This window comes from Hippocampus guttulatus, chromosome 9 (genome assembly GCF_054856545.1).
Source record: "Hippocampus guttulatus isolate MCC_2025c chromosome 9, RoL_Hgut_1.0, whole genome shotgun sequence".
NCBI classification, from domain to species: domain Eukaryota; kingdom Metazoa; phylum Chordata; class Actinopteri; order Syngnathiformes; family Syngnathidae; genus Hippocampus; species Hippocampus guttulatus.
The window spans coordinates 17,213,969-17,226,466 of NC_141269.1; the positions used below are offsets into that span (position 1 = coordinate 17,213,969).

The following is a 12,498-nucleotide window of genomic DNA, read 5'->3' on the forward strand; positions in this document are numbered from 1 at the left end:
CATAACTCTGGTGTCCTGCAGACATCCTGGGAAACCCACAATAATGTCCCAAAATTTACCATTTGCATCACATTTTGCCTCCATGCCAATGGAGTAGAAACCCTTTTAGTTAGGATTATCCATCTGCTGTTGGCTTGGTGGTTTTATGCGAATATGGCTTCCATCTCTTGCCCCAATGTTTGGGTGTTATATGATGTACCGTAGCTTGTGAGACACAAAAATACCCTGTATGAAAGTCCGAATTTCAGCCAGTAGGCGCAGATCATCATCTCAATTTCATTTCCCCAGCCATGGTCCTGTGTTTGGCGTAGCAGCCTATGCAAGACATTGATGGCTCTCCTGATCAAGCCAAAGTCCTGCTTGATTTCAAGCTCAACATTGCTTCCATAAACAGTCGATCAGCACATTTGCATTTAAAATGCCGTTTGTCGTGAGGGAATCCACCTGGAAAAATGAAACATTTGTTGTACTGACATTTACTTATACATTTCAACAAATACATTTAGTTTAGTATTATCAGACTCTTAAAACAATGTCCTTAACCATATTTTGAGAAATATATTTTTTTATGCCTTAAACATCTCCTTAATCAGATCATGCAATTCTACCCCTGACAATAAATTATAAAATATTTTTTGTGTGATGGAAAATGGAATAAATAACGTGATTTTAAGAGTGTGACAATATTATCCCTGCGATGCTAACACACGGATAAAACAAAATAGTATAAGTAAGAACCTAAAGAATTCAAAAGCTATTTTACCAAAAGGATATCAATAAAATACTCCAAGGATGGTGAGCTACCTCTTTAGGTAATTTGGCATGGTGTTATATTCCATTACGTTCCAATTCACCGTAAGATATAGTTATGTGACAGTGGACCCAGTTCGCCATGACTCGTGACCACGTTTTTGGGTGATCTGGTCACAAAGGTCTGTTTGCGCTCCTCTCAGATAAATATGCTCTGGCCGGTGAAAAATGTGTTTTCCACCTTTTTTTTTAGATACGATATACACTGGAATCCCCTCTGTCGCCTCCATCACAATTTGATGATTTTAATGATGTGTTTTCCACCTTTATTTTTTTGATACGATATACACTGGAATCCCCTCTGTCGCCTCCATCACAATTTGATGATTTTCATGCATGTTTTGTCACGAACACATCTTTGACCTTGTCACAATCTAGCTTGCTTTTTTTTAAATCTTGAGATATCTCACTTAATTTTGAGATATTTGGAGACATGCAGATGTAGTGGCATCCAATTTGTACAATGCTGGCGAAAGTAAGATGGTGCCAACATTTTTGTCCCCGAACCATGAAAGAAGGGAGATGCCAGGGAGCCATCTCCTGGGATACGCCAGCCCTCCGTTGCCAGCGATGGTGTGAGAATATCCCGGTAGCCAAACAGGCAGAAGGGTGTCACATAACAGAAATGGATTTTACGGCAATCGTAGTTGTTCCCAATGCTTATCTTGAGTCAAAATGCGTCTCCTTGATCTTGCTCCTGCACAGTCGTACACCGCTTCGCATAGTCACAGGCCATTCTATTGTTTTGAATTGCAAATAAGAGGTCATTTTTGCCCACTTTTTGAGGTGCTTAAAATGTCATAACTTCCTTAATTCTTAACGGATGAACAAAATGTATACACAGTTTTTTTATTTTATTCGTGCATTTTGATGACATTGTTCTTGTTGATATAAAAAAAAAATATATATATATATATATATATATACATACAGTATATATATATATATATATATACATACAGTATATATATATATATATATATACATACAGTATATATATATATATATATACATACAGTATATATATATATTGTAATGCCCTTCAGTAGCGGAGAGAAGGATGCTCGCAGTCGCTGATACTATTAATCATTTTTAATAACAAAATAAGTAATAAACACACGCATTCAAAGGAGTTGCTGTTAGCCACAACTCACGCCCATGCGCTCCTCACTCAGACTAACTACCGGAGCCAATATTCCCCCAACCTGGCTCCTCCCCTCCCTATGACGTCACACAAATACAAGAAACAGATATTACACTGCCCTCCCCTTTATGAAACCCTCGCCCCGAGGGTTCAACAAAAAAAGTCCTCCAGCCGTCGTGGTCTTCGTCTCAGCCTCTGTGGTCGGCCTGGCTCTGAGTCGATACCACCTTCAGCTGGCTGGCTTGGGACAACATTGGTGGGATCCGGGGAACATGGATCCACCACATGTTCTGAACTGGTGGATGAAGCGGACCCCGCCTCAAATACAGGAACACCGCTGCCCCGGTAGGGGGCCAACCTGTCCTGATGTAGGGCAACCTTTCTGCCCCTGGGGGGGACTGCCACCCGATAAACTACCTCTCCCACCCGCTCAAGTACCCTACATGGACCGTCCCAATGGCTGTCTAGCTTGGGGCAGCGCCCTTTTTTTCTTTTAGGTGTATACACCCAAACCAGTTCCCCAATCTGGAAGTTCCGCCCCTTGCTCCGCACGTTATAGTTCCGCTTTTGACGTGCACCGGCTTTCTCCAGCTGGTCCCGTGCGAACGCGTGCGCTGCCTCCAGCCGATCCTGCAGTCTCCGGGCATACTCCAGTCCCGGCTGGTCCTCTGAGCTGCCGGGAGGTCTTCCAAACGCCATCTCTGCCGGTGTCCGAATTTCCCGGCCCAGCATCAGCAGAGCAGGAGTACAGCTCGTGGAACTTTGGACCGCCGAACGATAAGCCATCAGTACCAGCGGAATGTGCGGGTCCCAATCACGTTGGTGTTTGGAGGTGAGGATGGCGAGCTGCTGCTGCATGGTGCGGTTAAATCGTTCCACAAGACCATCGCTCTGCGGATGCAAAGGTGTGGTGCGTGTTTTCTGCATGTCCAGGCGTTTACAAAGAGCAGCAAAAACTTTGGACTCAAAATTTCTACCTTGGTCACTGTGGAGGATATCTGCAGTCCCAAACCGACAGAACACGCCCTCCAGTAGGGCATCCGCCACTGTCTCCGCCTCTTGGTCTGGCAGTGCGTATGCCTCAGGCCACTTAGTAAAATAGTCCATCGCACATAGCACGTAACGGTTCCCTCTGTCCGTCACGGGGAAAGGGCCCATAATGTCCACAGCAACCCTCTCCATGGGCGCCCCAACCCTCTGTTGCTGAAGCGGTGCGTGCGATTGGTCTTGAGGTCCCTTGTAGGCCGCACACTCGTCACAGCGCCGGCAGAAGTCCTCTACGTCCCGTCGATGCTGACCCCAATAGAACCCTTGGCGCAGCCGTCGGAGGGTCTTGGTGCTGCCAAAGTGTCCTGCGCCGGTGCTCCCATGGCATGCTCTCAGCACCATCTCTTTAAGAGCTCCGGGCACTACCACCTGCCATCTCTCCTCCCCGGTGGCTGGTTCCTTCCAGGCACGCTGCAACACGCCGTCCTTCATGCCCCATCACTCCTTCCCAGGGTGGCCTCCTGCCACTCTGGACCCACTGTCGCACAGGGTTGAGATCACGGTCCTCTTCCTGCTTGGCAGCCCACTCTGTAGTGTCCACAGCCTCCAAGGTGCAGCATGACGGTCCAGCAGCAGTCGCTTCCCCACGCAGCTCCAACTCCCTGGCATCCCGCCGGTCGCAGTAGCTGCAGCCACTAACAGAACATGGCCGCCGGGAAAGGGCGTCCGCATTGGCATGTTGAGCCCCAGCCCGATGTACCACAGTGAAGTGGAACGCCTGCAGTTCCTCCAGCCACCGTGCTACTTGGCCTTCTGGTTCCTTGAATGACATCAGCCACTGTAGTGCGGCGTGATCTGTCCTGATGGTGAAAGGCACGCCACACAGGTAATACTTGAAATGGCGTGTAGCCAAAACAACTGCTAACGGTTCACGTCTGGTAACACAGTAGCGTCGTTCACTCTTGTTGAAAGTGCGGCTGAAATAGCCCACCACTCGCTCACCTTCCGGCCCCACCTGTGACAACACCGCCGCCATGCCGACATTACTTGCGTCCGTGTCCAGCACAAAAGGTAAGGCTGGATCTGGCGGGGTGAGAACAGGAGCATTCATGAGGGCTCTTTTTGGCTGCAGAACGCCTCCTGACAATCCGGCATCCAGAGGAAGGGTTGGTTGTCTTTAAGGAGGTGGAACAAGGGCGCCCCGATGCAAGAGAATCCCTTCACGAACCGTCTGTAGTACGAGGCCAGCCCCAAGAAGCTTTTCAACTGCTTCTGGTCCCTTGGTACTGGCCAATCTTTAATGGTGCGGACCTTCTCCTCCAGCGTGCTGATGCCCTCACCGTTCACTCGGTGGCCCAGGAACTCCACCTCCCGCTGCATAAAGTGGCACTTTTCTGGGTGCAGTTTCAGCCCAGCCGCTGCAATTCTTCCCAGCACCAGTCTCAGAGACTCCATTGCAGCCTGAAAAGACCCACCATGGACGAGGACATCATCCAAATACACCAGGCACCTTTGCCTCGGAATGTTCGAGAGCACTGTGTCCATCAAACGCTCAAATGTTCCTGGTGCATTGCATAGTCCGAAACTCATGACCTTAAACTGCCAGTGTCCTCGGGTGGTGCAGAATGCCGTCTTGGGTCTGGACTCCGTGGTGATGGGGACTTGCCAGTAGCCACTGCGCAGGTCGAGTGATGAGAACCACGCGGAGCCTGAGACCAAATCCAATGTCTCGTCTATCCGTCGGAGCGGGTAGCAGTCCTTCTTTGTCACCTTATTGAGCGGCCTGTAGTCCACACAGAACCGTGGTCTGGTGCTCTTTTTCCGGGGGACCATGACCACGCCAGACGCCCACGGACTATCGGAAGGCTCTATGATCCCTGCCTCGAGCATGGCACGGATCTCCTGATCCGCGGCCTCCTGCTGGGCCAGAGGCAGGCGTCGGGGCCGAACCTTTACTGGTCGCGCGTCACCGGTGTCGATGTGGTGCTCAACCAAGTGAGTGAGGCCCACCTCATTCTCACTGAGGGCAAAGATGTTCTCAAAGTCCCACAGTACCTGCCACAGCTGCTCACGCTGCTCGACATCCAAGCCGTCACAGTTCTTCTCCCAAATGGACCGGATAGCCCCAGTCCGGTTCTCTGTTGGCCGACCCGGGGTTAACTCCACTGACGTGGCTGGGCTGGATGTCATTGACCCCGCCAGTGAGCAGTCCATCACGGGGCGAGCGGACTCTACCCGATCTACCGTCGACTGTCAAGGAGTCAGCGCTGCTGCTGCATTGGACAGGCTGGGTCCGGTCATCCGCACATCTGTGTTCTCCGCTGCAGGGTCTGCATTGTTGACGGCCACCCCCAGAGTACCCTGCCTAGACGCCAGGATCAGCCCTACATGCTGACCACTCGGCAGGGTGAGCACCCCAGCTCCCAAGTCCACCACACATTTCGCAGCTTTTAAAAAGTCCCGTCCAAGAATACAGGGATCACTCACGTCAGCTACCCAAGCTGAGTGGGTTGTCGAAAGACCCCCCAGGACGAACAAAAATGTCCCTTTGCCTCTCATCTCGGCTGTTTCACCGGTCACGGTCCTCAGTTTTGTAAAGGTCGATGTTAAGACGGTCCCTACTGGAACAACGTCAGGCCTCACAATTGTGGCTGAAGACCCAGTGTCCACCAGGGCTGTATAGGAAACGTCCCCAATCTGCACACGAACATGACTGGGGTCCCCCACGTCCGTCCAGCCCACCGTTATAGCTTTCTCTCCGAATGCGGGTTGCAGTTCCCGGTTAACAACTGTAGGGGTCCGCGTTGTCGGGGCTACACGGACCCTTTTCCGTTTCCCTGCTGGTTCAACAACTTTGGGCAGCGCCGCAGCAGATGACCTGGCTGTCCACAACCCCAGCAGACAGCGGGCGTGCACGATGTCCGTTTCTTTCCTCCTGCTGTGCTGGGCGGGTCTTTATTGCGCACACCAGCTCCTCCAACCACGCTGGCCTGGGCTCCTCCCCTTCCGACAACAAGGTGGCCAAAACGGGGCAGGCGGATGTCTGTAGCGCGCCCTTGGTTGCAATCTCCCACTCTGTAGCGAGAGAGAGTGCCTCTCCCACGGCTGCCGGGTGGGCAAGCTGGACGTGCAGGCGCAGCTCATCCGGTCTGAGAGCTTGGATGAACTGATCGCGTATCACTTCATTTTGGATCTCATTTGCTGCGTTGGCCACCAACTCGAACTGTGCTCTATAAGCCTCCCAACTCCCTTTCCCGGAGAATTTAAGAGCTTTCATGGAGGGCCACGCGAGCCCAAGGGCGCCGCCATGCATGTTTACGTCCGTTGCGATGGCGGCGGCACCTGCCGCTACGTCATGGCGTAACTCCGTTTTGGCGGGCCCGCGCTCATTTTGGCGCGAATCAACAGCTTCATGGCGACCGCGCCCGTTGCAACTCGACTCAGGCATATCAATCACGCACGGTACGGCTTCATCCTTTACCGTCCGCCGGGTAACGGGATCGCCGCACGGAACGGCCTCTTCCTTCACCTTCCGCCGAGTACCGGAGTCGCCGAACATCCTTATGCAAAAACGGGAGTGCGACGGGTGAATCCAAAACTTCTGACACCAATGTAATGCCCTTCAGTAGCGGAGAGAAGGATGCTCGCAGTCGCTGATACTATTAATCATTTTTAATAACAAAATAAGTAATAAACACACGCATTCAAAGGAGTTGCTGTTAGCCACAACTCACGCCCATGCGCTCCTCACTCAGACTAACTACCGGAGCCAATATTCCCCCAACCTGGCTCCTCCCCTCCCTATGACGTCACACAAATACAAGAAAAAAATATTACAATATATATATATATATATATATATATAAAATAATTTTGTTGTCACATACTTATAAGGCGATGCACCATCACCGCGCGGAAAATGTCATCATCTTCTTCTAACACGACAACTACTTTGAATATCAATACTAATACTTCTCGGTTATCTGTTGTTTGTTGCAAAGAGATGACCGAGAAGCTGGATGATGCAAGCAATGCACGCAGAGTTGGAAGACGGCATGGTGCAAGTGAATGAATAACTGTGGCATCTACTTACAACAGACTCACACTTAAGGCCTCTTTATACTCCCTCGTTCGCGTGGTCGACAATGGCATCGCATGCGACAATGGCATCACATGACTGACGTGTTGTGCTGCGCGGAACATCACTGACACATCCGCAACACATACGGCGCACACGACAGGTATTGGTGTTTCGCGGAATGCGGCGTGTATCCTCTTGCCCTGATTGGTCCATTTAGTCATATGACATACTCAGCGTTCCCCGCAACGTTCTGCAATACCGCCATCTTTAAAAACAGAAAACATGGAAACATAGAAGCGAGGCTGTGCCATTTGGTGCTCAAATATAGGTATCTATAAGATGCCAGTTGCAGCATTTATTACAAAGATGCCCAAAGGGCAGCAAACTCCCGGCGTCACATTTACCCGGCAGTAGGCTTGGAGTTGTTGGAGTGCCAGCGAAAGTGGAAGATTATTGAACAAAAATACATCCGCATGAAGAGGTGAATAGGCAGGGAGAGTGGGGAGACCAGCAGTCTGTAAATTATGGTTCTTTATTATTTGATGTCGTTGCTGTCTCCCCATATCCAGCATTGGGAGTCAAAGTCGAACATCAACATTGTACATATACATGGACACAGTAGCCTACTTTTGGTTATGGACTATTTGTTGTTAATAAGAATTCCAGTGCTTAGAACAGCCTACAAAGAAGTCATTGTTGACCACACTGTTGATGTTGTGAGTTAAGTTTTTGGCAATGATTCTTCCAGTAGCGGGCGGTGAGTTTTGGACCTGGGCCTTCAGTGTGTATTTCGTGATCGAATCCACCTCTTAATAACCCCATTGCGTCAAAATATGTACCCCCCCCCCCCCCACTCCCTGCCAACCCCCAAAAACACTATATAACTCTGTCGATGTTCACTGCCTGTTATGCGAAACTGTTCCAAAATCACCGTTGCAGATTCGCATTTTATCGTATAGTCTCCCTTCCAATCACTCTCACTCGCACGTATCGATAGGAAAGAGGCCAATGTGAGCATTAAAGAGCAGAAAAGAAAAACAGCTACCTTTATCTTTCAATACATCACCACAAGAACTCCAAACCTCAACAGCACAATATAGTACTTAAAAATAAAATTTTATCCATATGAAAACTTTAAACAAATAAATAGCATCCTACTCATCAGAGACGCCAGTGCAGAAGCTCCTAGCCGTCTGTGTAGAGTAACTTGTCCACTCATTCATAATCACGCTGAAATAATTATTTCTTGTGGATGCATGGAACCATTAGTGCGGGGTATCATACCAATATGTTGAACATTCAGTGAATATACATTGTTTATTAGTCATTTTTTTTATAGTTTTACTAAATATGCAGTGCATGGTTTCCGTTCTGCATTTTTTTCTCATCATCCCATGGTGTATTGGGGCAAACACGCTGCTTTTAGCATTGTATACATTTTAACAATACATTCAAACGTTCTTTGCGAACACGTTTGGACGCATTTGGGAGTCGATAAATAATTACTCCACATTGGCAGTTCCACACTTCCATTGGAGACAAATTACAATGACTCATTTCTGACTTAAGGAGAAGAAATGAATATGTTACGACATCGGTGGAGTTGATGACTGGAGCGAGAGCTTTTTTTTTTTTTAGTTGTTTGGCACCCCTGGCTACTGAAAAACTTAAATAAACTTTAATTGTTTCCCCAACAGACATCTGCACACACAGCCCTGGCTTGCCAGAAACAAATGAAGGTGAGGATGCACCAAGGCTGCTAACAGGCTCCCCTGGTGTGTTGCCTCTGCCAAGCAGTGCACAATCCAGCAGCTCTCACACCAGCAGCGCACAATGCAGCAGCCCTAAACACAGTAGCGCACAATCCAGCAGCCCTCAGCCCAGGAGCTCACCGGGCATCACTGGCCAGCAGCCGCATTCTGCCTCTCTCCTCCAACTCCGCACGAAGGAGAGAAAGCGAAGAAACGATGATGAGGAACTGTTGAGAGAGATCGACACTCGAAGGAAGCATCAGAGGAGAGGACGGTGACCTTAAGGATGAAAGTCACTGTTTTGCTTCACGTGTAGCTGACCTTCTAAAGAGTGCCAGAGGACAAGAGGGAAATTGCCATGAGGGACGCAGCATTTGTCTCATCTGTGTATGTCAAGAAGTTGTGCAACACACATATGCCTGAACAATGGCAAAAGATTTGACTGGTGGGAAAATCAGAGCTCTTCCAAGTACCGGTACTGTATATGCCAGGAGCCATTTGGCTCTGGAGAGATGGTAATTAAACAGGTAGATTTGTCCCTGCAAGCACAGAAGGTTGAATGTCATGAAATATTATATATATATATACACCTATATGTACTGTACATATGGCAGCTTTTATTCCAGTGTAGCACCGGTGCTGCCCCCCATAGAGTCTTCACACATTCAAAGTTGAAGCCCCTGAAAATAGCTTAAACCGGAGCAAATTGAACCCTGCTCAGGAGGTGGTTTAAAAATTTACTCCGGAGTAAATGCTAGTTGGCGGGGCAGCACTGATATAAAATTGGAAGTGTGCATGCGACAGGGGTAGACTCGCTATGCATGAGAAGAGTTGATTATATACGGGTATTGAATGTGTTGCTTTCATGCTCTGTTGTACTTCCGCCATCTCTCTCTCTCTCATCCTTTTACGGTGTCTGCCGGTGTTGATTTGTCTGGAGAAGTATAAACCATGGTTTTTCGATATGTCACAAACAAGGCGGGGAAAAGGAAGTACACTTTACGCATGCGCATGTTTTATTTCTATATTATTACTATTGTATTGCACGGCCGCAGAAACTGCCGTGTGAACGCAAGTTGGGCTGCACCGGGGTTAATACGGTTCTCTTTATTAAGCAGCTTTATACGTGTGAATGCTCCACAAAATTTACACCAATGCAAGATATATCACAACAAAATACATAGGTGCAGCACCGATGCAAATGTGTGCCATGTGTATTGTTTTGTGTTTTTTGTTATTGTAAAGTGTCCTTGAGTGTCTTGAAAGGCGCTTATAAATATTATGTATTATTATTATTATTATTATTATTATTATTATGTGAGCACACCTTTTATATACCGTATTGGTCCGAATATAAGACGGCCCTGATTATGAGACGCCCCCTCTTTTTCAAGACTCAAGTTTGAAAAAAGACCTTTTGAACACCAAATTAATTTTTATATAGAAAATAATTACAGTACATCTGAAACAAATGATTATAACAATATATTTGAGAGAAAAAGCATGTTATTTTTCCTCATTCAAATCTTAATATCTGAACATTTAAATATCTAAACTAAAGTGCAATCACATTCGAAAATGAATGGCTTCTAGTTTTTGAAATGTAAATTACATCATAACTTCTCCTCAGCTGCCGGTTAACCTGGCCGATCTTCGACCCACTTTTCTCCAGATTGTCGCTACGTTTCTCCATTTTGTGTTATCTCTTCTATTATTTTCTTCTCTTTTCTTTCTTACTGCTATTTTTTATTTTTCTTCTTCATGCTACCGCTATTTTTATTTTTATTCTTCGTGACAATGTGTATAATGTCTAGACCCCAAATATAAGAAGACCCCCACTTTTTCAGTCTTATTTCAATGCAAAAAACACCGCCCAATATTCGGGCCAATACGGTATGTATATATATATATATATATATATATATATATATATTGTTGGAGGATGATCAAACAGGGGGAAGCGTGTTGTTGTTGACACGGCGGGATCCCTTGACCGTTCTCCACTTCCCCAGGTCCTCCGCGTGTTCGTTTGATTCGGGCTGAGTTGATGTGCAAAAGTCAGAGGCTGGAAATGGAGAAGTTCTTGCAAGATGTTTTACTGAATGTTCAGGGCACAACACGAATCGATTCGGGCTCCTGTGAGTCTCAGATTTCATCAGGAAGCCCCGAGCAACTACAGTCACACGTACATATAGGCATAGTATGTTAATTATATTAATTAGGGGCGGGCAGTCCTTCCCCTCATGTAAAAATCTGAAACAAAGAAAGTCAAGCAAAGTTCGATTTTGGCATTTTGACAAAGTACAGACCATATCTGTTGGTCCACAAATCTTGAGATTAGGGTTCCTCTTCGAAGGCACTTGACAGCCTTCAGGGACTTTCCCAAGGTGGGAGACGCAAAAGAAAACACTTGGGGGGCTGTTAATCACTCAAGGGGAAATAGGACCGCAGCTTCACACTACATTCTTTGTTTTAAGTAGCGGATGTTCAGGACAGAGACTTAATAGTCAAGGTCGACCTGTCTATGATACAAAGTTTTAAGCTAAACATATAACATAGGTGATATCTTCAATATATATATATATACTGTATATATATGGTTGACTTCACACTCATGCATAAGCATGAAATGGTGTGCAGGAGGATGGCGTAAAAAAAAAAAAAAAAGAGGTGAAGAGGTTTAGTCACATGTTTAACTACATTCCGAACTCTGTCACTTCAGGCGTGAGGCAATGAGCAATCTCAAAAGCTCTTCTGCATTTTGTTAAAAGAGTTTGAACACAGTCGTATTTAGCTGAAAGCAAATGTAGGACCCAGCCAAATCTGTTTTACACTGCATGGTAATCACATGACCGGGAAATTAGTGTGAACAAGCTTCACGCCACTCATTATCATAAAACTCCGATCACTCTTCAAAGTTTATGTGAACGTCTCTACTTTTGTCAACCTCAACTGTATATTAGATACAGCGGAAACTGCTCTCTCGACATTGGCTAATTTCTCTGTCCATTTGTGCTGAAATGTACCATCCTCATCATTTTTCTTTTCGCCATCTCCTTTGTCATCAAGGGCTTCCTATGCAAAATTTGCTAGCTATTTGATTCAAAGGAGATATCCTATAAAACGTGCTTTTTGGTGTCTGTTATTACTGTACCCAGAAGGACAGCTGCCATTGCATAAATTGTCTCATTGCAGTACAAAATGGATGTGTCAAGGTTGTGTTGAATTGAGCTAAGGGCTCAGAGCCCATAAGTGAGGTGCGGATGATAAAAGATGTATAAATAATGTATAAATCTTCTAAAATTATCAATATTCTTGTCATTTTTATTGTTTAATTGCTGTAATGATTATCATATTTTGATGATTATCAACTCAATATATTTCATCATATTTGATTGACAATTATTGTTTAAATTGTTGCTTTGCTCTTAAATTCATTAAAAAAATGGATTTATTCTGGCCACCCTTATTATTTTATTATACAATCACCCTCTCTCAAATGGAAGAATGGCTCCACCCCCATCAGTTTTTGCCATAAAGTAATCAAAGTAGTTCCTCCAGATTCATTGAGAAACTAGAATCGAGTCCTTGCGGTTTTACCAGGACAGCTAAATCCCATCTAAGTCATAACAAACACACCAGATCTAAAGAGGAAAAGCATGATGGTGAAAAGGGAGTGCCCTGGTGTTCGCCTTATTTCTATTAAGGTGACTCAGTAAAGGTGG

General features: G+C 46.3%; 1 protein-coding gene across 1 annotated transcript; it reads right to left on the reverse strand.

Moving 5' to 3' along the window:
• Positions 1 to 2,142: 2,142 nt before the first annotated feature.
• LOC147200627 (retrovirus-related Pol polyprotein from transposon 412) lies at positions 2,143 to 5,155 on the reverse strand. The gene is given in 4 exon segments (XM_086119190.1): positions 2,143 to 2,249; positions 2,533 to 3,412; positions 3,489 to 4,072; positions 4,075 to 5,155. Coding segments are annotated over 4 exon segments (2,652 nt in total).
• Between the last annotated feature and the right edge of the window lie 7,343 nt (positions 5,156 to 12,498).